At 43.2% G+C, this 27,132-nt stretch overlaps 1 protein-coding gene across 1 annotated transcript in view; it reads left to right on the top strand.

The window, feature by feature from the left end:
* Positions 1-27,132, top strand: part of NR3C1 (nuclear receptor subfamily 3 group C member 1) — a 64,751-nt gene that overhangs the window by 31,632 nt on the left and 5,987 nt on the right. The window contains 6 exon segments of the mRNA XM_027718520.2: positions 7,528-7,691; positions 11,621-11,737; positions 16,380-16,554; positions 16,556-16,638; positions 19,151-19,295; positions 24,923-25,053. Of these exon segments, the coding sequence (XP_027574321.2) occupies positions 7,528-7,691; positions 11,621-11,737; positions 16,380-16,554; positions 16,556-16,638; positions 19,151-19,295; positions 24,923-25,053 (815 nt within the window).

Raw genomic sequence — 27,132 nt, 5'->3', positions numbered from 1 at the left:
CTTTACTGGAGCACTGTAATAAATATAAAAGTTTAGAACACATAATTTAATTATCATATTCTGGCCATAAATGCTTTAGGTCTGTAGTACATTTGAAATCCCAAGAGTTCTGGCTGAGGTTGCAGCTGCAACATCAATTACCATTTATCCATTCCAAGAAAGCTTTGCCTGTGCCCTTGAAACCTTTACGTTCTGGAGAGTATCCAAACGGGAACAAGGCGTCGCGTCGCTCGTTCGTGCTCCGTTCTCCTCCTGAGCAGCTCCAAGATGGGAGCAGACGCCATTTCATGGTGGGTCCTCGGTGCCGATGGCTCTGGAGCTGCCAGCAGCTCCTCCGAGCCCGCCTGGCACTGCTGTGTTGGTTCCAGAGAGCTCTGAGTCACCTGTGTCTCCTCGGCAGGTTTGGGAATAGACGTCGTGCAGGCTTGGAGAGAGATGGAAGTGCCCAATGGCCGTGGGGAGCCCCGCTGTGTCCCACGGTGGGTTTGCTCCATGCACTGTGTTGGGAATCTCCACAAACTCCATTTCTGATTCTGTGCTGTTGGTACTTGCCTGTGCTCTCACCATTTATTTTTATTTAACAGAGTATTGATTGATGAGACATGAACTGGCAGTGCTCGGAACAATAGTCCCTGCAGCCTGTGCTGACCAGGACAGACATCAGCTCCCTGGGAAGCCTGTTCCCAACAACATGTGTTTGGCACTGAAGCACCACTAAACTAAGGGAATTGCTGTCTCTGCCTCTCCAGAGTGACCAGTGGTGTCAGGCATTACATGTTGGGGTCTCTGTGTGTCCAGTGTTCCTGTCCTGGGAGTGTGTGTGTCCCTTCTCCAGCATCCCCAGCCTGATGTGATCACCATACTCCCAAAAGCTTCCCGAGAGCCCTTGGGAGTGGAGGCTTGGGCTCAGGACTGGCAAGGGGAAGGCAGGACTTCCTGTGCATTCAGAGCCTGTGTGTACTGGGTTTTCTAATTAAATACCATTTAGTCACATACTTAAGGAGAGCAGAGCTTATGTTTGCAATACAGGTACTTAAGACCTCTGGATTGTACAGGGATCAAACCCCACCAGTGCCAAGATGTGACTAGTTTGACAGGAGAGGTATTAATTTCAATTCATTTTGTTTGACAATAGTGTATTTTTATACATAAAATCCTGCATAAAGGATAGATGTAAAGCCTTTTCTTTGTGTGAACTGAAGTCACTTTTTTGTCCTGAACTCAGTCTGGATACTTTGGTCAAGGTCCTTGTTAGGATGTACCTGTGCTGTTGGAAACAAGCAGAACCGTGTTGGTGTTTGAGGTGACTGTACAGAACCACGAGTCCTACGGCTTTAGTTGTATGAAGGGATGATAAAATGTGTGTTGTGCAGATGGAGGGTAATTGTGAGACTTTGCTTCTTTAGGAATGTCTCATATTTTAATTTCTTCTGTGAGTTAGAATCCCAGTACTTCATTGGCAGGATCATTTACCCTGATGGTGTCAGGAGGAGGCACAACAGTACCTGCCCCTCCAACTGCCCAACAGGTGCTTTTCTGCCTCGAGTTTCTGTCTCCAGCAACGAAGGAAATTTGGCCATGGCCTTCCAGAGTGACACATGCCTCATGTTGGCCTTATCTTGGCCGTGTCATAGACATGTTGCACAAGATGAGACCGTTAGTTCAAAATCTGGTTTCCTGGCTTATCGGGGGTTTTTTAATACAGTGTTTATCTGGGTGTGTGATAAAGGAAACGGTGTTAATCGTCCTGGCTCTCAGAGCGGCTGGAAACCAGGCATGCTGGGGGGTTTTATTTACAGGCTTTGGTTAAATACTGTAATCCAGAGTAGATTTTTAATTTATTTGGCATCATTGAGGACATGCTTGTCATCAAGATCAACACTCCTACCAAAGCAATCCAGGTCTCCATTTTAAATATGAAACAGGAGAGAAAACTGAAGAATAGATGGGTCTGTAAGGAAGTTGTTTGGAGGGTGGGTTTGTGGGTGCTGAGTGCTGTTAGCACCCCAAAATGCCTTGACTCAGAGTCCATGACCACATGTTTAATGCCTCTGACAGTCACTGTGTGTCCCCTCAGTGGTACCTGGCCACACTGGGGTCTGGCTCTGTGTCTGCAGAGCTCACAGGCAGCCTGGGAGGAAAATGGGGGTTCTTACCAATTTTTAGTCTATTTAAACTGAAGGTAGAACATTGCAAGAGACAGAAGAAACCAGTGGTTCAGCTTCTCAGCAAAATGAATTTTTGGAATTATTTTCAATTGGCAAACACGCTTCTGTTTTAATAGTCATGACAAGTCTAGTGTCAACAGCCTTGGTTTAAAATTTTTTCCTGCTTGAACTGAAAACTACTTTCCTGCCTAAGTGGATATAAATAATAATTAATAGTTTCTCTAGTTAATGAAGAAATAAATAAGCAATTCAAAAAATGTAATCAGTTGGTGTCCGCAGCCGAGTGTTTACATTGTTCTCATTGCTGGAAGATAAGGAGGAGGCCCAGCTGGCAATGACATTGAAAATGGTTTCTTTACTCTTAGTTTGGTGATACCACTTACACCAATAAGTAACTGCCTTTTAAGAGTATGTTCACTCCTGAGGTGAGTTGTGCTGCAGAGCCAGGACGTGCAGTGAGCTGTGTTTTGGGGTCTGGGTGTATCAGGACTGAAGGAAACTCAGAGATTTGAAACACTGGATTAGAAATAGGAGTAAAATGAATAGCCGTATCAAAAGCCTAGTCAAAATAAATATAGTAAAATTCTGAGCTGTTTCTGCCCATCCTAGGCATGCTGCATTCATTGTTTTCCTTGGAGGTGGCACTTGAGCATGAACAGCATTTTCTTACAGGTGTGTAGGAGCCAGTTGCAGATATTCCAGGTTTGTAATTTCTGACAGCACCAGGGTATATTTTAGTAGTCTCTAACTCTGAAAAAACCTTCCATTATGCATTTTCCCTGAAGTTCTTTTTGTTAAGGGTGACAATTGCTAAGCTGACTGGCAGCCTCCAGATTTCCTGAGCTGCTGCTGCTCCTGCTCTGCAGCTTGCAGCCTTTTTCCTTAAATGCAGACTGTTTTTAACCAAGTCCTCTTTCTGTTGCACACTTATAAGTTGTTGTTGGTGCTAATTTAATTCACATTTTTAAGAAGACTTTACCCTTCACCAGAACTGTGCTCAGGCAGGGCACATTTTGGGCAGAATGTGATCCAGGCTGATTATCCCAAGCTTTCGTGTGGTGGTAAAAAGAGTTGCAGGTTCTAGACTGTAAATGACCGGTGATTTTGGTCTAGCTCGCTGGAGTTGCTTTCTGTAGAATCATGGAATCCCAGAATGGTTTGGGATGGAAGGGAGCTTAAAGCTTATCCTGTTTCACCCCCTGCCGTGATCAGGGACACCTTCCATTGAACCACATTGCTCCAAGCCCCATCCAGCCTGGCCTTGAACACTTCCAGGGATGAGGCAACCACAGCTTCTCTGGGCAACCTGTGGAGGGCCTCACCACCCTCACAGCGAAGAATATCTTCCCAACATCTAATTTAAACCTAATCTTGAAGCTTCAGTAGTTCTGTGACTTTCCTTTTATTAATGCAGAGTAGCAGGAAGGGAGTGTGGTGGTCCCTGTCCCTTCTGTCTTGGCTGTCACAGCCTGGCCAGGGACTGAGGTGCTGGAGTGACCGACTCGCCTGGCCCTGGGACTGTCCCATGGGGGAAGATGAGGGACCTGTGGGAATGGAGACCCCGAGACAGGAAAGCCTCCCACCACCATAAACATTACCACACCTGGCTTTAGTGCAGTTTGACCCTTGAGCTGGGTTTGAAAGTCTCTGGTGAATGATTAACACCAAAATGGCTTTAGTTAAACAACTTGATTTCTGCAGAGCTGGTTACCAGGGCTGCATCTTCGTTAAGGTTTTCCATTTTAACCACTTTGTTAAGGCTTTCCATTTTGCCCCCATATGTTTCCTTGACTGGAAATGATAACTACATCTATACAAATAAATAAAATCAGATTGTATATAAATAGTTTTGAAAGTACGTGGGAATGGAACCCACATCACAAATAACACCTTGCCTCTCAAAGTAAAATTTCATCAAAGTTTTTGCAAAGTTGGAACCCTTAAAATTGGGAGGTTTTTCCCCTCTCTCATCTATCGTGCTTGACTATTTTAATTTAGATAAGACTGATAGTTTGGTAGGTTTTTGTTGCATTTAAAACCATGTCTGCAAATACTGCAAGGTAGCTTTTCTATTATATTATCTCAGAGTGTAATTTCCCTGTCTTACCTCTTCCTTAGGAAGTGGTTGTTTGTCTTTTACTGCATATAACTTTATTAGTAAAATACTTGTATTAAACATTGCTCTAGTTAGTTGTGGCTCTTGCAGGAGCCCTTGTGCACTGTAATTCCTCCTGGTTGTGTTTTACAACCAGGGGCTGTTGGTGGCTGGCAGTTCTCCACATGGTTAGTAAATATTGCCCTTATCTGATACAGCCAGGCTGGGAAGATATGCCAGGAGCCCGGATTAGATTGCTGACTACTGCTTTATTAATCAATGTAATCATTTATTTTTAGTTTTCTAAGTCATATAATCTGTTTTCTTTCTCATATTACATTTTCTTTGGTGCTGGTACAGAAAATAAGCCCTGTTTAAAAATTAAAGGTGATTGAAAAGTTTCATTGGAATATGTTTGGCACTGCCATGGTTTCCCTGACAGCTGATGAATGTTTCCTTTAAAATGCTTTTGTCAGAAATTTGAGAGGTATAAAGGGTTTTATTTTTGTATCTAAATTAGCTGTCTTCAAAATTATACCTAGAAAGATGTTTCCATCTTATTCTGCTTTTAATCGTTTTAGTGAAGCAAAGTTTTCAAGTTATATATTCCTTATTTAAACTCACAGGCTCCCAGCCTATACTTCAACGCTTAGTCTGAGATTTTTATTCTAAGAAAAGGAGCTACTGGGCCTAAAACTTAAGAGAAAATAAGTCATCTTAGAGTAGCTCCTGACTGACCAGTGATTACTGATTGTGGAAGGGGGGTTGTTTGGTTTTGGGGTAGGTGTTGGGGTTTTTTAGTTGGGATTTTTTGCATAGGACACCACAAAGTGAAGAAACAATTCAATTCCTTTTTCCAAATGGATCAGTAAGCGGTGATGGGGGAGGAAACACACGAAAGAAGCAAGTAGTGTATGTATCACATGAAAGAAAGCAAACCTCCATCCTTACAGTGTTCATTCCTAGAGGTCTCTGCACTTGAGGAAGGCAGACGTGCTGGGTACAAATCAGGATGAGTGTGTAATTAAAGATGCATGTTTGTAAGGACATCAAATAGAGGGAACTGGGTTGAATTACATTCCACCATGGCTTGGATGCTGAGGGTTGGATTGTGCAACCGTAGGGTTTTATTAGATCTTTCTGTTCTTTAAAAGAAGACAAATTAATTGGAAAACCCAGCAACGCCATCCCATGGCTCATGAACAGGGATACAGTCCATCAGTGAGCTGACAGACATGCTGATGGTGGTTGTCAGCCTCTTGGTAGAGTAATAGAGGAGAAGTGCTGCAGCATTCCACAAATATTTTCTGAATGCAGAGGAGCAATGTGACAGATCTGAGCTCCATTCCAAGTTCTGGAAAGAAGCCTTCTTTCCTTTGGGAAAAGAGAGGCCTTTTTCTTCCCTTTTTCCTCAAGGCTCACTCATTCTCCTTTATTCCCACTGCCAGCCTTTCCTGCTGAGGCCTTTGCACCACCCTTGTCCTACTCTCTTCTTCCCACTGCTCTTCTAGGATATTGGAGCTGTTGCTGTGTCCCTGTCCAGTGTTTTCTTTTCTGCTCAGCCTTCTTTCTACTCTGACTGAGACACAGCTCAGCTCCTCCCCCAGCTCAGACACTGTTTTTAGGGGGATCTGTATGTACCCTAGGTCTTTGCCTGCCAGTGCTCTCACAGTTTTTCCCCTAACCCAAGTAATTTTCACTTTTCTCTGCCCTCTGATTCCATTTTTGTCAAAGTGAGGACTTCATTGACACGTTTATTCTGGTTTGACTTTGATCGCTCTGTATTTGAGTGGGAGCATTCCTTTTCCTTGTCTTTTTATTGCCTAAATCCCTCTTGGAAAGAACAAACAAGATGGCAAAGTCCTTTGAATTGCTAGATGGGCCATTTCTCAGGTACTGTGGGGATGGGACGCATGGACCTGTTCAAAAGCAGAGCCTCCCAGGTGTTGAAGTGTTCTAATTTGGGCTGGAATTTAAGGTTTGCGTGAATGTTTGAGATCTGTGGGGTTTTTGAAATGTGTGACCAAATCTGGTCAGACTTTCTTGAGGAGAGGAAAAGGAATTTTCCATGCAAAAGCTAGCCCACATACGAATGTTAAGCCCACACTGGAGAACGTGGATGGTCTGGAGAGTTTCCAAGGAAAGGCACCAAAGTCTTTAAAAAAGTGTCATTTTTCTAGCTTCAACTGGAGAGTGGCTGGAACCCTGGGGAACAGGATTTTCTGTGAAAAGCATTTTAAGTGAAGCAGACAGTATAGAAATTGCATTTTAGGAGTTTAAAACTCTGTTGGAAATGACAGAATCACAGAATGGTTGGGGTTGGAAGGGACCTCTGGAGATTATCCAGGCCAACAACCCTGCCAAGGCAGGGTCACCTGGGACAGGTGACACAGGAATGTGTCCAGGTGGGTTTGGAATGCCTCCAGAGAGGGAGACTCCGCTCCTTCCCTAGGCAGCTGATCCAGTGCTTTGCCACCCTCCATGGAAAGAAGTTGGTCCTCACGTTGAGGTGGATAAACTCAACAAGCTGGGCTTTACAGGAGGTGTGGGGCAGCCTCCGGCAGGCAGTGCTGTGGTTGGGGCTGTAGCTCAATAAGATCAACCTCTGAACTCTGGCCCAGCACTGCTGGCTCAGCCCTGAGGATTAGGAGCAGCTCCAGGGTGATTACGGTGGAATGTTTGTTGTTCTAACGGGGATTTATTTTTTTTCTTAACGAACTAACCCTTCGTTTGTAGCTGGGCTGTGTGTACATTGGAAAACCAGGCCCTGATGTTAGGAATGTATATATATTCTTCTCCTAAACTGCTGGGGTGAAGCGATCACTTGTTACTGTGAATATTTATCAGTATATGGCCCAACTTGCACAGTTTCTTGCATAACAGGATCCCAGTAGAAAACTCGATGATGGTGCTGGAAGCGGAGCCCTTATGCAGACTGCGGGGAATGTGACAGTAATGGAAACAAGATGGAGTAAGAACGTGTTTTAAGAGTCAATTTTAAAGGCTGGGATAATTGTGCAAGAAACTTGGCTTCAGAAATGTGTAAGGGAAGGAATCTTGACCCAGCCAAATAGGCCATGAAAAATCCATACAGTTTTCCTTAGGTTTTACAGAATTTCTTGTTTAACTCATTCGGAGTCTGGTGCACTTTGTGTGCAGAACTGTCCCACTGGAGGATGAGGACAAGCCATTTCTGCAGGTACCAACGTTGTGTTTGCCTCTATCCCGTAGATCTTAATGAAGTACTTTTCTGCTTTGTTTCAGCCCTGGAATGAGATCAGATGTAAGCTCCTCTCCATCCACAACCTCAGCAACTACGGGACCACCTCCCAAGCTCTGTCTGGTGTGCTCCGACGAGGCCTCCGGGTGCCATTACGGTGTTCTGACATGTGGCAGCTGCAAAGTGTTCTTCAAAAGGGCAGTGGAAGGTAGGCCATGCTTTGAGGAGTTTGCTGTTTAAAGATGTGAAATCCCTGCACGTATCATCCACGTTCAAACCATTAGATCACTGATCTTGTCATAGTAAATCACATTGATAATGGTGCATTATCTGAAGCGTGGATTCCATTCACACTGATAAAATGCTCCCATTCACTCCATGTAAAAGGATTTATTGTTGTCTTGGCTTTTGTCTGTTTCATGTTCTTTCACTGTTGTTTTTGTTTATTTGTCCCATTTTTATACAGATATTTGTCTGTGTGCATTAGGTTTGTAAAGTTTGTGATTTTTCATTTGAAGGTTAGCTGGTTTGTATAGAAGATTGGTAAATCTGTTGTGTGTGAGGTTGTGGTATTTTGCAGTTTTTCTTGTAAGCACTGTTGGTTGAACTGCATCCATGTCCCTGTGTGAGTTGCAGGTATCTGGGTAGCAGGGATGTGTGTGTGGTTTTGGAGGATTAAGATTTCTGACTAATCACAGGGAGAAAATCAATGTAGAAACTAGAGATGATGAAAAACTAAATGTGAATAAGGGCTCAGTGATTTTGGGGCTGCATCAGTAGCTATTTTGTAACAGACTAGGCTGTACCTCAGGGTGTGACTCTTGGCTTCAATATCAGATGCAGTTAAGTTGGAGCATATTCCCAGTGTCTCTTAAAGGATAGTGATTCCTGAGTTCTGAATAAGAACGTCATTATTAGTTACACCCTCCAGGGTTTCATGTCTTGTGCCTTCCTCGTGCACCAGACTCATTTTGTGCTGACATTTTGGTTATCTGGGATATCTGGAGAAGAGAGAAGGCTGTTTGATAAAGACAAGACATCATTCAGTCTTTAGAAGCAGCACTTTTCCCCAGTTCCCAGCTCAGTGGATGCCATGGGGAGCTCTGGGGAGCTCTCAGAGGGATTTGGGAAAGTCAAGTTCACATGACAGTTTTTGCCTGTCACAAGGGGAGGGATGTCGGCCCTGGGGGAGCTGAAGCTGTTCTGAAGTATAACGAGGCAATGGGAGCTCAAGTGCAAAGCACTTTATTTAAGGCAAATAATCATCTGTACCTTTGATTAAAATCAGGTCACTGGAGATCCCTCAGGAGATATATTACATGGCAGCTGAATGTGTGGCATAGCCATGGTTTTACCTGTTCTCAAGCTTAAATAAATCAGAGAAGTATTGATACAGGAAAGAAGCAACGCAGTGATTCCTTCTGATCAGTGATGCAACTTGACTCATCATATGTCAACTGTATTGGTATAAAATGTAAGCAAGCTTGTGGCTGAAAAATGGCAATTAGATCCTCAAGGCTTATTCTGCTTCCATTTTTGTTGTTCCACAAATTATCCCACCCTTCACAGGATCACAGAATCGTTTAGGTTGGAAAAGCCCTCCAACATCATAGGGTCCAACCTTTTACTGGTTACCACCTTGTGAACTGGACCATAGCGGGAAGGATTAAGCACCCTTAATCCTTCCATGAGATATCATGGATATTTTCAGGAGCCCTTCCAGGATCTGTTAGTCTTAGTCTTTACTTTAAGGAACAAATAATTTGCTCTTGTCTTTTATAGGCATTTTTTTTTATTAGGAACACATGTGAAAGGAATTTGTTTCTGCAATATCCTTTTTATTAGTAGCTGCCAGGCACCTGTTAGTATTCAGATCAAGCTGACTCTGCACACTGGTTATCCAGCCTTTAGCCAAAACCCTTTTTTCCACCTTTGTCTCCAGGCCTGTGGACTGTGACAGAAATAATCACAGAAACTGAAAGTGTCAGTGTCTAGAAAGTCCATGTAAAGTGTATTCCTTTCAGCATAGAATAGAACTAGAGAAGAGGGAGGATGAAGGTGGGACAGCAACTGTATATTTATGCACAGTTCTTCACACAAACAGGCCTTCAGGAACCCAGAGAGGCCAGAGATCTTGTTTTAGCTCTGATTTTCATGGTGTTTCAGAGTCTAGAGCCCTCGTGATCGAGTTTCTCCTGTCGCAGAACCAGCCCTGTTCACCTCCCAACGTGTTATCCCAATACACCAACCTGGATTTTCACCGCTCCTCCCACGTCCGCTTCGTCGCCTTGGAGCAGATCCTCACACCTCCCTCCACTGCAGATTCCCCCAACACCTCTCCTTCCTGCTGTGCTCCAGTCCTGTTCATCAGCAGTTTTAATTCCATCTTCCAAAGTCCTTTGTCTGCAATTTCTAACCTTTTTATAGGGCTGATGTGCTCAAACAAGCAAGGAGTCGTTCAGTGCCATAGAGCATCAGAGCCCCCGACACCGACGGCTGCTGCAGGCATTGTGGAATAGCCAACCTCTCTGTAAAATGCCCCAGTGTGCCCCAAATCCCCTTGGAAACATCTCCATTGGCTCACTGCTGGTTTTTACCAGAGTATTTGTGAAGTATCTTTGGGTTTTGAGCAATGAGGAGAACCGAAGCGAGTTGCTTTGGCACGTCCTCTGGGCAGCACTCAGGCGTGGAGATCAATTTCCCTTCATTTTCCCACGAGATATTCACGTGGCAAGAAGGCTTTAATATAATGTAAGTCAAAGAAATAGTGTAGCTTGCCCCCAGAAAAGGCAAGAATGGTGAGAAGTGAACAGAAGAAACCAAACCTTCATGGAGAGGAGCCCCTTTGTTCGGAATAAAATGCAACAACTGCTCAGGAAAATCTTCACCTGAAGTATCTGTATTGTTGGGTGAAACTGTGGTCTCATCAAACATCTTTGAGAGACAGGGAATTGTGGTCTCTGCTCCTCTGCAGTGCTGACAAATTGTCATCAGTTTATATTTCATGTGTGTGCACAGATATATTTGTTTATATGTATTAGGGTGCTAATGGCAAACAGAATGATGAGTCCTGGATCTGTTGTCTAAGTTGATTAAACACAAAGATTACACAAGGGTCAGGAAGGCTCCTCTTCCCCAAACAGAAGAGGTGTGAGAGTTCATTCAGAAAAATGTTCAGAGCTTCCTTGGAATATCAACGTGAGACACTTCATGGGATAAGTTTGACCAAAGCCATAGGAATGGACTCTGCGTGCCCATAATTTTCACAGCTGACTTGAAACAAATCCCTTACCCAGGCTGTTTTACTGTGAGAAGACTCTTGAACTCTGTTGTTAATAGCTCTGTATTTGGAAAATATGTTTCTCACAATATTGTGCTGTCACAACTTTGCAATATGGTGTAAAAGCCCAGGCTGCAGCTTTCTGCCCTCTGAAGAAACATATTTCCTGATCCCTCTCTGGGAGAAGGATCTATCCTTTAGTAATACCTTTCCCTTAATAAGTTATATTGAGGAATTTGGTCATATAATTCAAATAACTAAGAATATATACACTTCTGGTGCCATGCTTTTAACAACTAAGAAATAGTTACTTAATTTCTGTAGTTCAAGTTGTGTTTTTAGGGTCACTTTTACTCTAAATCTGTGAATCCGGAAAAATGTCAGAGAACTTGGTTTGGCTGGGTCAGGCTGCAAAGTTAAACAAGGAGAAAGTTTCATGACTTTCAGACTGATGAAGCTGTGTCTGTTCTCTGTAGAAATCTTTCCAAGTGTATTCTCAAGATATGTTTGTGAATGTTATTTGTATCTCTTGTCAAACTATTTAGAGAAATGGGAAACCTGCTGTTGAAGAAAGATTTGGTAAATGTAAGGGGAAAACAGTTTTAAAAATAGAAGTTGCCTGATACTAACAAATTAAAAATAGGATTTTGAACTAAATTTATTGGCTTCAGGGTCTAATTATGAGAAATCTGTTTGGATACATGAAATCAGATGTATATTGATATTTTTGCAAGACATACAGTGCAGTAGGTAAAGGTCTTACATCGTCTCCAGACCCTTAATGACTGAAAGGATGAATGGCTTCAACTACTGATCTACTCAGGGAGCTTATGGTTGTTTTGTTTTTGTGCACACAGGGCAGCACAACTACCTGTGTGCTGGGAGGAACGACTGCATTATTGACAAAATCCGGAGGAAAAACTGCCCGGCGTGTCGCTACCGGAAATGTCTGCAGGCTGGCATGAACCTTGAAGGTAACCGTGTGTCCACATCCCTGCTTTGGGTTGGAATCCTACCCAATAAAGGCCAGGCTGCTTATGAAGCAACGATTGCAGCAGCACTTTAATATGTTAAAAGCAACTGGCTGCATTTCATGAGCATTTTAATGAGAGGCAGGAGGTTATTGTGTTATTTCTCCTTTCTGTGCTCAGTTGCTCTGTCTGTCGGTGTGTTCAGTAGAAGTGAGTCATACACACAAGCTAGGGTTATTTTTTGTTCCTGTCAGCACATACATATCTCGTTGCTTTTTCATGGAATCTGAGACAGGAGAGTTCTTGGGGAACACCTGGAGGGAAATTAAACACCTGTAGGGAGATATGCTGTCTGCCCGTCCTCACTCGGGAGAGTGACTTGACACTGAAATCACAGAGGAGAGGGGCAGAAGTGGTGATTATATCTTCAAACTGAAGAAAATGGAAGTATTTTTATTGATGCTGTGGATTCTTCCTCAATACCTGTCAAAATCTCTCTAGAAAAGGTCAGTTAAGTAAATAAATTTAACGTACCAGTACATAGTTGTTCTCTGCTGAGTCCTCAATGGCTTATGAGAATCTGAAGGCCATGTCAACTAAGGATTTAGCAGCAGTTGTAAAATGGCATAAAACACTTTTATTAGTGTCAGCTACATTTTATGCTTGCTATTTTTCCCTGAGCAGTAGAGATTAACACAGTACTTCCTAACGCAGTTATCCGTGTGGTACTTGTATAATGAAAATTGTCAGATAAAATGAAAATGTCAAAAAGATATTTGTCAGCTCCCAAGGATGAACAGAATTCCATTTCAGTCAGTGATAATATCCTTTGGTAAGATGTAAGTGGTGAATTAAGTTAAAGAGATAGATGAAGCACATACTGGAGTCCATGTTAGCACGTCCTTTCTTCCTCCTCTGCTTCCAACCTCCTTCAGCAGGACACAGCACAAGGTTTTCTGTGCTGCAGGTGCTTCTACCTGCCCCTTCCTTCAGAGCAGAGGGAACAAAGCCGAGGGTCTGAAATGCTCTGTGACCCACTTACAGGCACATCCTCTCCTTCAGGATGGAGATTTGCTGGAGGAAGGGATGTTGCTGCTCTGTTTGTTGAGGTGTTACCATGATCCGTGTGCAGGATGGGAAGGTACAGCCAAGATCTACAATAGTGGGTTCTAAAATAAATCGCTAAAGCACATGAAGTCATCAGTGAGTGTCTCCCCGGAGCTGGATTTAGGTTTTGGGCACTCCCAGTGGGCTGGACCTTACACTTCAGAGATCAGAGCCTGCTCTGGGTACCCACTCGGGACAGGTCACTGCCTTGCTGGGGCTGGTGTGGCCAGGAGCAAGGACAGGGAACAGCAAAGACTGAAGACAGTTTAAATGATGCAAAACCCCAGAGTTTTTGCTTTGAGGTGGAAAAGAATGAGTTTTGGTTTAAGGCTTGTTTCTAATTTTTCTCTTTATTAGGTATAGTGTTCTGATACTAAGATATAGTACTCTCATAGTAAGCCTTTCCCTTCCTGCATCAGTTTAAGTAGACACCAATATCGCTGTGTCAGGCTCCAGGTCACAGAATCAGAGAATCACAGAATGGTTTGGGTTAGGAGGGACTTAAAGCTCATCCAGTTCTACTCCCTGCCATGGGCAGGGACACTTCCAGTTGCTCCAAGCCCTGTCCAGCCTAGCCTTGACATGTTGAGTGACCCCTCTGCAGCAAAGAAAATCAAATGGAACGACATCGGATATTTGCCACTTCTCTGCATGTAGGTTGGATCCCTTCCAGTGTAGTTTGTCTCAATTTTGGCACAGAGAATCCTAGAGAATAGTGAGGTTTTGGAGGATGGAGATTGTTATATAAGTTGCTGGAGAAGGCGGGGGGGTGAAGTTTTTATGTCTGAGAGGGAAAAGGAGTCTTGAAACTCAGCAACACAAAAATGGAAGAACTTGGAGTAGTGTGAAAGGGTGAAAAACACCCTAAAACAAGGATTTATGGGACAGATCTGAACAGATGGGGAATAGGTCATGCAGAAAAGCAAATGGGGAGGCAGCATAAAGTGCAGCAGAGACTAAGAAGCAGTTTCTTTTATCTTGTCTATTTTAGGGTCACAGTTCAGAAATTACTGTTGTTTAAAAGAGAATTAAATTTGCATACTTTTTAGACAGTAATTTCTTTTTGACAAATCCCCTGCTGCATCCTCAGTGCATAAATAATGGTTATAGCAAACCAGTGAGTGATCAAAAGAGATCCCAATATCCAGCCTGTCAGTCCTTTGGCCCCTTGCACTCACCTGATGTGCTGCTGGACTTCTTCTATGAACCTGCCCCAGCACATTTTGGGTTCCTCAGTTTCTAATACCTACAGTAGATTGCACTGTTAGGTATTGTGTAGAAGAGTAATTATTTTAAAATGAATAAAAGAATTCTGACCTGCTCCTGTCCTGAGATGAAAATGGCTCCTTCTACCCTAGTAAAATATTACTTGCTAATTTTCTATTGTCCTTTTTTTATCATAGAGTCAGTAAGGTTGAAAAAGACCTCCAAGATCATCAAGTCATCCCTTTGGCCCTGCTTATCACCCTTTTCTAGAACTTTCTTTTTTCTTTTCCATGTTTTTTTGGGCATAGGGGCCTGGAAAAAAAATCAAACTACGAAGCTGCAGGTACCAGAGATTTAGACAGCAGAATAATGATATTTTGTACTCCAGCCTTTATTTCTTTGAGTTCTCATTTCCGCTCCCACCGTTAATTGGTGTTCCTTGGCACCCTTTCTCTTTGTGATGTGTTGGAAGAAAAGATTTATTGTTAGGTTTTATGCCTGTAAAAAGTTGTCTCATAATTTTTTTGGCTTTTCATGCTGCTTTTTACAGCTAAACTTGGCAATTTATGAGTTTTTTCTGCAGTCTTCACTTGGAATTTATTTCAGATTTTTGAAGGATCGTTTCTTTTTTCTAATCCCATTCCCTGCCCTGCTCTAACTGCAGTGGGCTTGTTATAAATCCCAGTTTAGCAGGAAAGTGCCTGACTGTCTGGGGTGGTGGTGGCAGGTCCATTGCCCACCTGGCTCAGGTGCAGGACCATCTGCCCACGGGGCAGGGAATAGGAAGCCTGTGCAGCCTGGGTGGATGCCAGACTGTAGGAGGTTGGGAGGGTTTTGTTTGTTTTTAACAGAAAATTTTGGATGCTTTTCTCTCCATGCTGAGTTTATCTGTGGGGGTTATCTCCTGTAACGTGCCCTAAGGAGCTGGGGTTAAATTAGTGGTCTTTTTATATTTGAAAATAAATTATACAGAAATACATTATCTCAACCTTTTTTTTTTCTGAGTTACAGCTATATATCTAAGTCAAGACTAGTAACACAGCCTAATAAAAATTCTTACATAATAATTTGCCTTATCAGATCTATTTATTTTGATTATAATTTTATTAGGCTTTCTGGGCTGGAAATACTCCATCCAGGTGTCTACAGGAAGCTGAAGGCATGTGCTTCTAAATTTAAGTCAAAGCAGCTCATTTGCTCTTCAGAACATGGATAATGGGGCAAAAACCACCAGAATGTGGAAAGGATTTTGGAGCAGCCATTTCAAAATTAAGACAATAACAAGAAGCTCTTTGCTCCAAGGAAATAACTGTTGCTATTCCCCCACAGCAGGTTTGGCACATGTGGCCAGTGTACAGATATTTGGGAAAATGAAATTTATACAAGATCTGTAGAGAATTCCTTGTGTTTAGCATTTGGTCTCTGAAGGCCATGTCACAGCCAGTGGGTCCAGGAGGGAGTTTCATGTGTTGTTACACTGCAGGGTTGGTGCATTTTGGATGCTGAGAGATTCTGAATGGGTCAGGAGGAACTTTGAATGTGAAACCACATTACGTGATGCTTTTATGGGCTACTGATTTATCTCAGAAGTTCCAGAGCAGAAATCAATTAATTAACTGAGGCACCCGGGGAAAGAACTGGTTTCATTTGGTCTCCGTTAAATAGCGTGTTCTGTGTGGCCGCCTCCATCCAGGAGAGCCAGAGCCAAGCAGGAGACTCCATTATGGACAAGATGCTAATAAAATTGTTGCTCCAAGTTTTTGTAGTTTACAGTTAACATCTCTGTGTGATGTTTCATTTATTTGGCGAATGGGTTTTATGGTTTAATTACGCAGCAGTGATTTATATGCAGGAGAAACTGGCAAGAGAAAAAGCTCCTCCTGCCCAGCATTTTCAAAAAAAAAACCCCTGTTTTCCCTGGCTCAAGAGATCCAGTAATTCCTTACCCATTAAATATACTTTTTCCTTTCTTTTGCCTGGTTCCTATACTTAATATCTTCAGGAACTTTTAAAGTCCTGCACATATTTCCAGTGGTAGGATTTGGCCTTGTATTTTAGGATCAGCCTTGTAAGGTACCTGCGGACATTATTGAACAGTTGGAAACAGTAACATAAATGGGACTTTTATTAAAATGTAAAGCAAACTTACTTTCAATGGAGGCTTAATTAGAATTCATGTGAAATTATTTACTTTATGCACAAATGCTGTGAAGGTTTCAGTGGCCTGGTCCCAGCTGCAGGGAGGAGGGAAGCAGCGCTTCCTCTGCTGCATTTTTATCTCGGTGCGGTCACTTTCCATCACCTCACCTGTGACTTACCCAAACTTTCCTAGCTCGCAAAACAAAGAAGAAGATCAAAGGACTGCAGCAGGGAAGTGCCACGGGAACACGGGACGCTCCCGAGGCATCCGGGAACAAGAGCATCGTCCCCGCGTCGCTGCCGCAGCTGACGCCGACGCTGGTGTCGCTGCTGGAGGTGATCGAGCCCGAGGTGCTGTACTCGGGATACCAGCTGGAGGATCCTCTCCACCCTCAACATGCTGGGAGGGCGGCAGGTGGTGGCTGCAGTCAAGTGGGCGAAGGCAATCCCAGGTAACACACAAATATGTTAATTGCTGAGTGCAGTCTTCTTATTGTACTTAAACTCCGTGTTTGTTTTCCTTCAAAGCTGTGCAGATGAAGTTTTAGTCATAACTGGGCTTGTTCATGTCTCAAATACTTCCGGAGTAGAAAAGTAGAAAAAAATGCAGATGCAGAAATGTATTTACTGCAGATGAGCTCATTTTACTTGAACATTTTGACCATTGGATCTTAATGTTCATTTTAAAAGTAATATAGAGAACTATTTTTATTAGCTCTATCTCCACCTTTTAGAGTCACAGAATCACAGAACTGAGTTAGGAGGGACCCTAAAGCTCCATGCCCTGCTGTGGGCAGGGACACCTTTCACTATCCCAGGTTGCTCCAAGCCTCATCCAACCTGGCATTGAACACTTCCAGGGATGGGGCAGCCACAGCTTCTCTGGGCAATAAATAATTATTTTTTGAATATTTTTAGCAAGTCCTCTTGACTTTTACAGACCGGCACTGCTGTGCTGCTTCTCTGGGTCTGCGTTCATGGATGGTTCTTTTTTCACTCCCCTTCACCGTATCTGCAGTTTTTTCTTGACTTTTCTTGGGAATAGGTGTTTGAGTGTCGAATTCCAGGGTGGAAGTCAAGGTGTTCATTTTCTCCCCAGCTCTGTAGCAGCACAGTTAAACTGACTCTTACCTGGGGAACGGGGGTGGTTTGTTGCTATTTTGGCTCCCACCTGAAGACACAGTTAGACACGGAAGAAGTGATGTCAGATCTCAGCCTAGGACATAACACATGGCATCTGTCTTGGGAGAGACCAGGGCCAAGGGTAGCTGAAGATCTGTTTATTCTTACGGAACAAAGACCAGTGTTTATCTCCCTCTCACTCATGTCAGTACTGTTACCTGCCTGTTCTCAGAAACGCTGGCAGAAACACCTCCATGACGCATGTGTTGCCCAAAAATAACATCACAGAACAGGTCTGCCAAAAAAAAAAAAAAAAAAAGGAAAAAGAGTCTGATAATGAGATTTATGAATCATAATAGTGCCTCTTTGAGCAGAGGAAATAAATTAACAGTGAGAAAGAAAGGCTGGAAAACTCAAATATATCTGTGTCCAGCAGATATGTGACTGGAGAGGTTTGTGTGTGTTCTAGTTGTTCTAGTGGTGATTGGTCACAAGTTGGACTCAATGCCCTTGGAGTTCTTTTCCAACTTTGGTGATTCTGTGTCAGGGCTGTTCACACTGGGAAGTTACACGGGATTAGCTCAGTCTGCTCTAGGAGAGATTCACATGCACACACTTCCTTCTGGGACAGGTCTTTGGGAGACCATCTGGTATTCCCAAATCCAAATTTAGATTCCATTTTATAAAACACTTCTGTGTTCATCGTCTCTGTTGAACGGTTTCCCTAATTAACCAAGCCCTTCAGGTTAGAGCATATGCTCTCAATGGAAATGCCAGTCTTCTCTTTAATAACTACATTAATAGCAACTGTTCTTATCATTGTTATCTCCTTTCTTTTGTTTGCTGAGGTGGTTCCTCATGAGTATTTAATTGTATATCCTGCTCCTGGTTGTAGCCCATCAGCCATGCTGACAACACGCCAGCATTCCTTGCCAAATCCTTTCGCTGGGATTTCAAAATAACCTTTTCCTGAGGAGGGTTTGAGCACAGATTCAAGGTTTGACCCTGTAAGATTGGAATCGCTTCGAAACCCTTCGTATTTTTGAAGCAGTACCTGGTTGTTCCTGCTGTCTCCAAAGCCAGGAGCTGTGTTTGAAGCTGTCAGACAAACCAAGTTTGTTCTGTATTCATCTACTGGCTGCTGGCTGTTGGCACATCTTCAGGAAGCAGCTTTTTAGATGTTCTGAGCTCTTTAGATGTCAGATGCTTAATAAAATTAGATAAAATCAACTTGAATTCAGGCTCTAATAATGATTCAGTGTGGCACGATAGATTCCTGCTAAATGTGGGCAGGATCTGATAGGAACTAGTGTTGTAAATCCAAAGCTGCCAGCATTTTCAGACTGTTTGAGGGACCAGTTGTCAGATTTTACCCATTTCCTCCTTGTTCACTTGGCTGTGTTAATGCTGCATATGAGATCAGAAGCAGTTAATGCTGGTAACTAATGCAGTACTTATTTTCTAAGTTCTGTGTACAGTTGTTGTGGAATAAGAACAAAATTTTACATTAAGCCATTTATTGTCTGGTGGACCGCTCTTGTGAAAAGTAGCAAGCCCTGTTATTTTTGGAAGGCAGCCCAGTGAATTATAGTGTATATGAAATACAGTTGTTGCCTTTTGTGATCTATCTGACTGACCATCAGTTCCAGATAAGCACATACACATATATTATGACTTTTAAATATTACATCCCCTTTTACTCCCTGTAGTGCCTATGCACCGATAACACAGCAGTTGTGCTGCTCATAACCCTGGTCCTTTTCCAAGTCATGCAAGATTTTGTCCTTTTTTTTTTTTTCCCGGCAACTGACACCACCCCCCCTCAATTTTTTATTTTTCTAGGTTTCCGAAATTTGCACCTGGATGACCAAATGACCCTTCTGCAGTACTCCTGGATGTTCCTAATGGCTTTTGCTTTAGGCTGGAGATCCTACAAGCAATCCAATGGCAATCTCCTGTGCTTTGCGCCGGATCTGATCATTAACGAGTGAGTAAGACCTGCCACAGCATCTCTGGGGTTTGCACTCAAGGGGTGAATCACTGGGTAACAAATCATTGCAGAGATCCCAGATCTGCCTGTCATTTGCAACTTGTTTTTCTTTCAGGAGCTTGCTTAGCGTTTTTAACTAAGTCAAATGAAAGAAAGGTGATTGAGATATTAAGTGTATTTATATCCAGGAGTTTTTGTGGGAGGTGTTTGTGCTTAAATGTTCCATATTGTGACTGTTCCAGCACCATTCACTAGAATCATTCATGTTATCAGAGCCAACACAGTCAGAGCTAAAAATATGTTAGGGATGGAGAGAAAATTTTGGCAAATTGCATAATGTTCTGTCTGTTTAGTTTATAAAAGTGGCAATATGGTCCTACCAGTTTCCCAGAGTTCCCGATTCCTTAAACATTTCTTTCTGAGCCTGATTAAAGTAGGGCTGAAAAAACAAGGTTACAAGTGGAACAGCCTTCCTGATTTATATTTTCTTGTTGAACTTTGTTATCAATTTTCAAGCAAAGTTGAATTTGGTGGAATGTTTGGACGTATTTTTTTCTTGCACCACACATCATTATCCTTGTATTTTTCCAAATTTGTGTTGTGCAGCAACTGTGCTGTAGAGGAGGGAAAAGAGGGAATTTGGGATTGGTGAAGTGATTGCATCTAATTCATGTCTCTTGTTTCATGGCCTTGCAGTGGAGGCAATACAATTGGCATGTTTTGACAGAGTCACAGTATTTTTGGTTCTGTTGCACTTCAGAATCAGATCTCCCAAATATTTTCTGTGTTTTAAAAAAAACATAATAGTTGTTACATTTTCTGTGGGATCAGCCACTTACATTCCTTTGTCATGTTTATTTATTCCCTTTTTTTTCCCCCTGTGTAAATATTTATTCAGACTTCTATAAACTGTAATCATTGCCTTATAATAACTTCAGAAAAAAGGTGTGGAGGAGATGGCAGGTGAGGGCCCATGTGTGTACTTACGTTTATTAAAGTGCTTAGAATGTGTCTCTGGAGCAGAATAATCTCTGTGTGGTGGAATTGAAATAATTGATGTCACTAAGTGTAGCAACATCTACTTTGCCTTACATCAGAGATCTCCTGCTGTTTTATTAGTGACTCAAAACCACAGATCTTCACAGCCAGGTGTTGATATTCTTGAAAAACAAAGCTACAAGGGTAACCCTGTTATAGCAAACAGTAATTCTTAAATTCCTTCCAGTTACAGTTTGGTACATAAATTGTAGATCACAATGACATTTGTTTTCAATAAAACACATTGACTGAGAGAACTGCAGTTTCTTCTCCAGTGGGCTACAGGTTCTCCATAAAACTCTCTGGTCGTAACTTTTTATGTCCCATCCCTCAATAAAAGAGAGGCACCTCGGAGCTCAGTGTGACAAACATTGACTAACAACAAAACCGCTGCAGGAGTCGTGAGAAGGTTCCGGAGCAGGGAAAGCTGGAGAAGGGCACCTGGGGCTGGGATGTTGAGCCGGACAGGAGAGGCATCATGGGCACTTAAGCAAAAATGCACTTGGATTTTACTGCAAGAAAAAAGTGCCCTTGGATTTGAATGATCAAATGTGGCCACATAGGATAGATTTGGTAATAGTTGGTATTTGACAGTGGAGCAGGGGGATAACACAGACCAGAGCATGCAGAATTACTTCCATGGTTGCAGAGAAGTGCAGTTAACTTCTGGTTTAATTTTGGGGTTTCTTTCAGTTTCTGAACTTTAAAACCTTGTCCTCACATTTGGTGCAATTCAGTGTCTTCCGCTTCAGGAAGAGAAACTCCCATCGTGGAAGGGTCTCCAATGAAACAGTAGTTCAGTTGGACCTAACTGCAAAATACTTTTTTAAGATTGATTTTTTTATGGGATTAATTAGACTTTCTTTAGCTTCATGTATCTGCTCAAGCATCTGAGCAGCATCAGTCTTTCATGCATTTATCATTGTGCCAGCCCTGGCCAGGATCATCCTGTGTAGTTACAGTTTACTTACATGGAGTAGCAAGATCAAGTAGCTCATACAGTCTGTGGTGGGAAAGAGGATTAAATTCTGTTCTTAAATCTTAGGATGGCAACTTAGCCATTTGCTCAGTCTTCTCCTAAAAATTGAATATGTGTTGAATATTTCACTTTTATGTCTGTACTCCTATAATTTATTTATTTTTTAATGGAGGTATATCTATGCTAACTGATAATATATGTGTTCACACACAAAACACAGAATTCAGTTCAAGTTGTTGAGACATGTGGCAGCTGAATAAATCTTAGGTTTCAGGCCATTATTTAGTACTTGGAAATGGTTTAAACCTGTGATTTTGCAGTATTGTATAACTGTTTCCTCAGTCTGTGATTCAAAACATGCCCTGCTGGAATGGGCACTGGTACTGGATCAGCTTTTGGCCTCTGGGTATGTCACAATGTGCCCAAAATTACAGTGAGCACAGTGACAGTGCACAGTTGTGTTCAAGTAGCAAATACCATTTGAAGTGCTGCCCAACTTGAGAAAGAAGTTCCTGGAAGTTCTGGGTCTTGGGATTTCTACTCCAGTTGCATGTTCATCATCATGGCTCCTTGCTCTGAGGTGTGAGGTCACTTCCATGGTCTTGTTTGTCCTTCCAATCTCATCTGCCCTACAGAATAGCTGTATTGATGTATTTGATTAGAAAAATAACAGTGATTACAGTTTTATAAGCAATGTTTTGTCAGTTCTCTTATTCCCCAGATTTTTTCCCCAAGGTTCTTTTGTAACTCCTTCTGTGGAGTCAGTGTCATCTGGTGTTCAGAACACCAGCGTCCTGTTTACTGGGTTTTAGTCTTTCACAGGCTTGACTGAACTGAGTGACTCACAGCAGTGTTGAAAACTCATCACGTGCTTTTATCATCCACACACGTCCCCCAGAGCAAGCACACGTATATCCATGTGTTCTGTGATCTGGGCTGAGCTGGAACACCACCAGTGCCCCTTGAGAAGCTGGTCCCTAAAGCAGAGGGGTATTGGATACTTAACAGAGCAAGGAGGTGATTCAGGGTGGACTCAAATGTGCAGTCATTACAGCAGGATGCCTTCACAGTGATCAAATGCTGCCAGTCACCTCTTTGAGTCTTTTTATGTGCCTGGCTGTAATTGCAGAAGCCTTGAGCTGCTGCCCTGCCAGTGTCCCTGGGGAGCTCCTGCGGCTCAGTCCGGGCTCAGCGGCTCCTGAACTGCCATGGGGTGCAGCTTCCCTGGGATTGCTGGTCCTGAGTATCCCAAAGCTCTGCTTGAGAGCCAGCGTGTTTCTGTGGGTAGTTTCAGCTAAGAAGGCGGCACTTGTGGTGTCCTCACTGAGTACAATGTCTATTTTAATTAACTAAATATAGCATTGAGTTGAAGTGTTACATCTGGTCTATTTGTGGGTAAATTAATCCATGGAGATGGTAAATGGCCTGTGCAGGGAGGGGAACCAGGATCCTGGGCAGGCAGGGAGAGAGCCCTGAGCCCTGCCCTTCTCCGAGTCTGTGTCCATGACCTGAGCCCTGTCCTCGGGCAGGTTCCCTGTGGCAGCTGAGATCATCTGATGTGCCCTGGCCAGGAGATCTGAGATGGGAATGGCTGGGACCTCTTCCCAGAGCATCTGCCAGCATTTAGGATGAGGCAGTGAATCAGCCTCCTCGTGCTCTGACACAGCCAGATCCGCAGCCTCTAGGGCACAGGGCAGAGCTCATCTGTGTGCTCAGACCTCGCTGAAGGGAGGGGGCTGTGCCTGCTCTCATTTTTTGGGAACTACAGTTTGCATAGCCCTGGTACTGCCCAGAGTTTGTGTGTCTTCCTATGGATTCTCAGCCTTGTGGATATGGTTGAATTTACAGCAGACAGAAACAAGCGACAGGCTGACCCATTTCATAATGTTTATTTTAACCTTCTGCCCAGAAATGGGCATAGTTTTACGTGAGGAAAACTGCTGAGCCCTGTCAGAGAATGTGTTTAAATTACTCAATTTGAAATCTCTGAGATGCCCTTTGATACAGCCCAGAGGGGTCAGGACAGCGTTTGCCAAGCAGCCAGATGGTGGCTTTGTGTCAAGTGCCCTGAGAAACATCCCACAGCCCAGCATTGCACTTACTCCTGTTTCATGCAGCTTTACCTTGTGTGCACTTTATATTTGTGCTGCTACTCCTTGATTATGGAATGTAACATAAATCCAGTGTTTCTGGGTTCATGTGCGAGCCCACAGACTGTGGCTATAGGTACAGGGCAGTGTCCTGTTCCACTCAGAAGGAATTGTCCAACAGCTCCATTTGGAAGCAGTGGGGTTTTACACTTGTGCTTGTTCTAGTTTATTACTGTTTCATAGCTTGTATTTCTGTCTTTCAAACCCCCTTGGAATTCCTATTATTCTCTGTTTTTTCCATCTTGAGAAAGGTGTGGTTCTTCTTTCCAGTCAGGGTTTTTTAAGATGCTTGTGAGGGTGCATCACATACTCCTCCTGCAGGGCTAAGGAAGGGAGAACAGAAAACTGATCAGCTTTGAAGAAACTGTAGTTTCATAACCAAATCTTACTTCTAACTTTCACAGGGATCCCATTTCGTCTGTGTGTAGATTTTAATATTGAATAGGTGATGACTTAGGAAAGGTGACACATAGTTAATGAAAAATAAAGTGCTGACATCACTGCAGAGAGATTGTGTACTCACTGCATGGGAAACAGATTATTTTGCCTGTCTTTACCAAAACAAAAACATGGAAAAGCATAAATCTGTTGTACACTCTTCAGAATTAATCTGTTCTTCGTTTCCCACCCAAAACTAATTCTGCAATATTCACAGTACCCAGCTGTAAAAGGGGATTGTTGTGTCAGATGAGGTACTACTAAATAAAAGGAAGAGTTCCCATCTTGATGCAAGGTTTCATTGAAACAGGGAAAAAACCCAAAAAGAGTATATGAAAACATAATGTATTATTCTGATTCCAAGATTTTCCTTTGGTTGTCAACATGACTTTCCATTTATGGTTAGAAACTTGATTATTACACTGCAAAGGTAATGACATTTAATTGCAGTGCTAGTCATCGCTTTATGAACGTGAGAGGATACAAGTGTAAGAAATTGAGAAGTTACAGAAAGTTGCTGCTGTCAGTAGTGAGGAAGTATGTGTTAAATCAGGTGCACTTTGCAAAAGTACTGAAAGAATTAGAGAAATCTCATCTCTAGCGTAGCACACCATCATGTTTCCTTAGAAAGATGAAACACTTTGGGACTGCCAGGCTTGGAGAACTCTGTCGCACAGTGAATGAACTCGATTTCTGTGTCGAGTTTGTGCTGACGTCTGTTGATAACAGAGCTTGCTGACGGTCCTTGGTAGAGACAGGCTCCCTTTGTGGCGCTGGGATTCAGCACGTCAGGCTGCCTCGTTCCGCAGTGCTGGGCCGGTGTCTGTCTGTGTAACCAAGGCAATCACCTCAGTGGGCTCACAAGAAAACGGAGCGTCATTTCGCTGTGCGATGGCTCACGTACAGCTTGTCGTCTGCCTCTGCACCCCCCGCTGCTCTGAGTGCAGCCTGGAAACCCAGAGATGTAGAACTCTCAGATACCTGGACATGTCATTAATTTGTATGCTTTTATTCCTCAGGCAGAGGATGAATCTCCCATGTATGTATGAACAATGCAAACACATGCTTATGGTCGCCCGAGAGCTCTCACGGCTTCAAGTCTCCTATGAGGAGTATCTCTGCATGAAGACATTGCTTCTCCTCTCTACAAGTAGGTGAACAGCTCAATTCCCAGCTTTTGGCATTTATATCTACAAAAGTATGTGGTGGATTTGCAATAAATACTGTAAGATAGATTTATATAATATGCTGCATGATGATTTTTATCTTTCAGTAAGATATGCTGGAGTTAAGTCACAGCTTAGTAAAATTCTGTCTGTACTGCATGAAAGGTCAAACGTGGTGTCACAGTAGTCCTTTCAGAATATACAGAAATAAACTAATATGAGACAACATAAGTAATATTGGTTACTGTATGTAAATAACTTTTACAGTGTTATTTTTCCCCTCTGTTGACATCACTGTTACCCAATGACTTTGTTTTCTCTGTGCTCTGTGGGGCTGTAGCTCCCTGAGGATCTCAGCTGCAGCCCTGGCTTGGCTGCAGTCCAGGGACTCACCCAGCAAGGAGCATGTGTGTGTGCTGGGAGTGGGTGTGAGCCGGGCACCTCGCCTCACACCAGGAAAGCCTGTGCCTGTGTGTCCTGGGAAATCCCATCCCACGGCCATCATGGCGATTCCTGCAGTCCCACGGGGCCGAGGGAGCTGCTGACATGCTTCTGCTTGTCAGATTGGTTTTAGTTCAGTGCAGTGACAGGTGCCTGCGTACTCTGAAAGTAGCAAGAGCAGCAGTGCAAGTCAAGATTTTTCAGCGTAGTACTTCATCATCTTCATCGGATGGTTTGGGTTGGAAGGGACCTTGAACAGGATGAAAAGTAAATATTATTAAGTTTAAACAGTTTATTACACAGAGGGTGTAAACATTCCGTATCTTTAATATTTCCAGTAAATAACAGCATTAATTCTTACAAAGAAATGAGAACTTTGTTCCCTTTGGGCTTTTCCCTGATAGGAGCAGGAGGAATGTGCACCCCAGCGCTGTTCACGTTGCAGGGCAGTGAGTGATGGGTGTGGGCAGGGGCACTGGGCTGCCATGGCCCATTCCCTCAGGGCCCAGTGCCCCATCAACCTGGCAAGACCTGGCACAGCCTCACTGCCAAGCCCAGAACTGGGACAAGGGCTCTTTTCACAGGAAACTTTCAGCCTCTCACAGCCATGGGCTTTGTAGGAACTTAAAACTTCCCCAAAACTGCGGATTTAGAACATTTTCTGGTTGATTCTGAAATCTCTCCCAGAAATTCCTTAAGTGTTTTGGGTGTGGTGTAGGCCAACTTTCCTTACAGGAATTGGAAATTTCCTTAGAGAAATTTCCATGGCAGAAGTGGTGACAAGGCAGCACTGGCAGAATTCAGCCCATTCAGGAGCCAGGCCAGGCAGGCGCTGGTGCTGCCCAGAGAGGCCTCTCCATTCGATTTACGGTGAAAGACAATATATCTTCATATTTTGTTGAGTACATACATTGTGTAAGTGGTACATTGTGGAACTTCTGCAAATTGAATGGCTAAAATTTGTATAGCTCTTTAATCCACAACTTTGCAATTTTAATTGGTTTATTGTGTTTCTGTGTTAAGTTTTCCAAGAGAAGAGGAGGAGTAAAACAGGAATCCCACACGGGTCTGGACATGTAACTCACACACAGACATAGCTCACGGACCTTTTACATGTGAATTACTGAAACAACAGTTGACTTGTTTCATCTCCTGTGTAGGCAAGGCAGACAAGAGACTTCAGCATCTCTCAGATGCTGACAGTGCAGTGAGGGTTGAATTTTCTGAGGAAGGGAATGTGCTTTATGGCCTCTGTCCTCCTCTCTTGCTTTCTGTTGTCTTTGTCTCAGCTCTTTCTCTTCCCTATCTTCAGCTCTTTCCATTCACTTCACCAAGGTGATCAGAGGCTTCAAATGAAGGATGTTAAGGACCACTGGAGTCCATGTTCTCCTTTGTCCGGGTTAGTCCTTGGCCTTTAAGGAGGACCATCCTCATAGGAGGATGTAGGTACAGGGACTTAACGTGGATTTGAGTCCCCACAGCTTGGGTTTCTGACCCCCAGATCCTCATCTGCCTGGCACTATCTCGATGTCCCATCCCTATTCCAAAAAGCTCTGTCCGTGCCCCGATTCCTTCATGGCTAGGACAGTCAGGTTGTTGTCCAATCTGTCAGTCCTTGCCTG

The sequence above is a fragment of the Pipra filicauda genome, unplaced genomic scaffold, assembly GCF_003945595.2.
Source record: "Pipra filicauda isolate LSUMZ 115617 unplaced genomic scaffold, ASM394559v2 scaffold3_size10097308_pilon, whole genome shotgun sequence".
Lineage (NCBI taxonomy): Eukaryota > Metazoa > Chordata > Aves > Passeriformes > Pipridae > Pipra > Pipra filicauda.
Note: the sequence above shows the minus strand (reverse complement) of the source record. Positions and strands in the feature narration are given on the sequence as shown.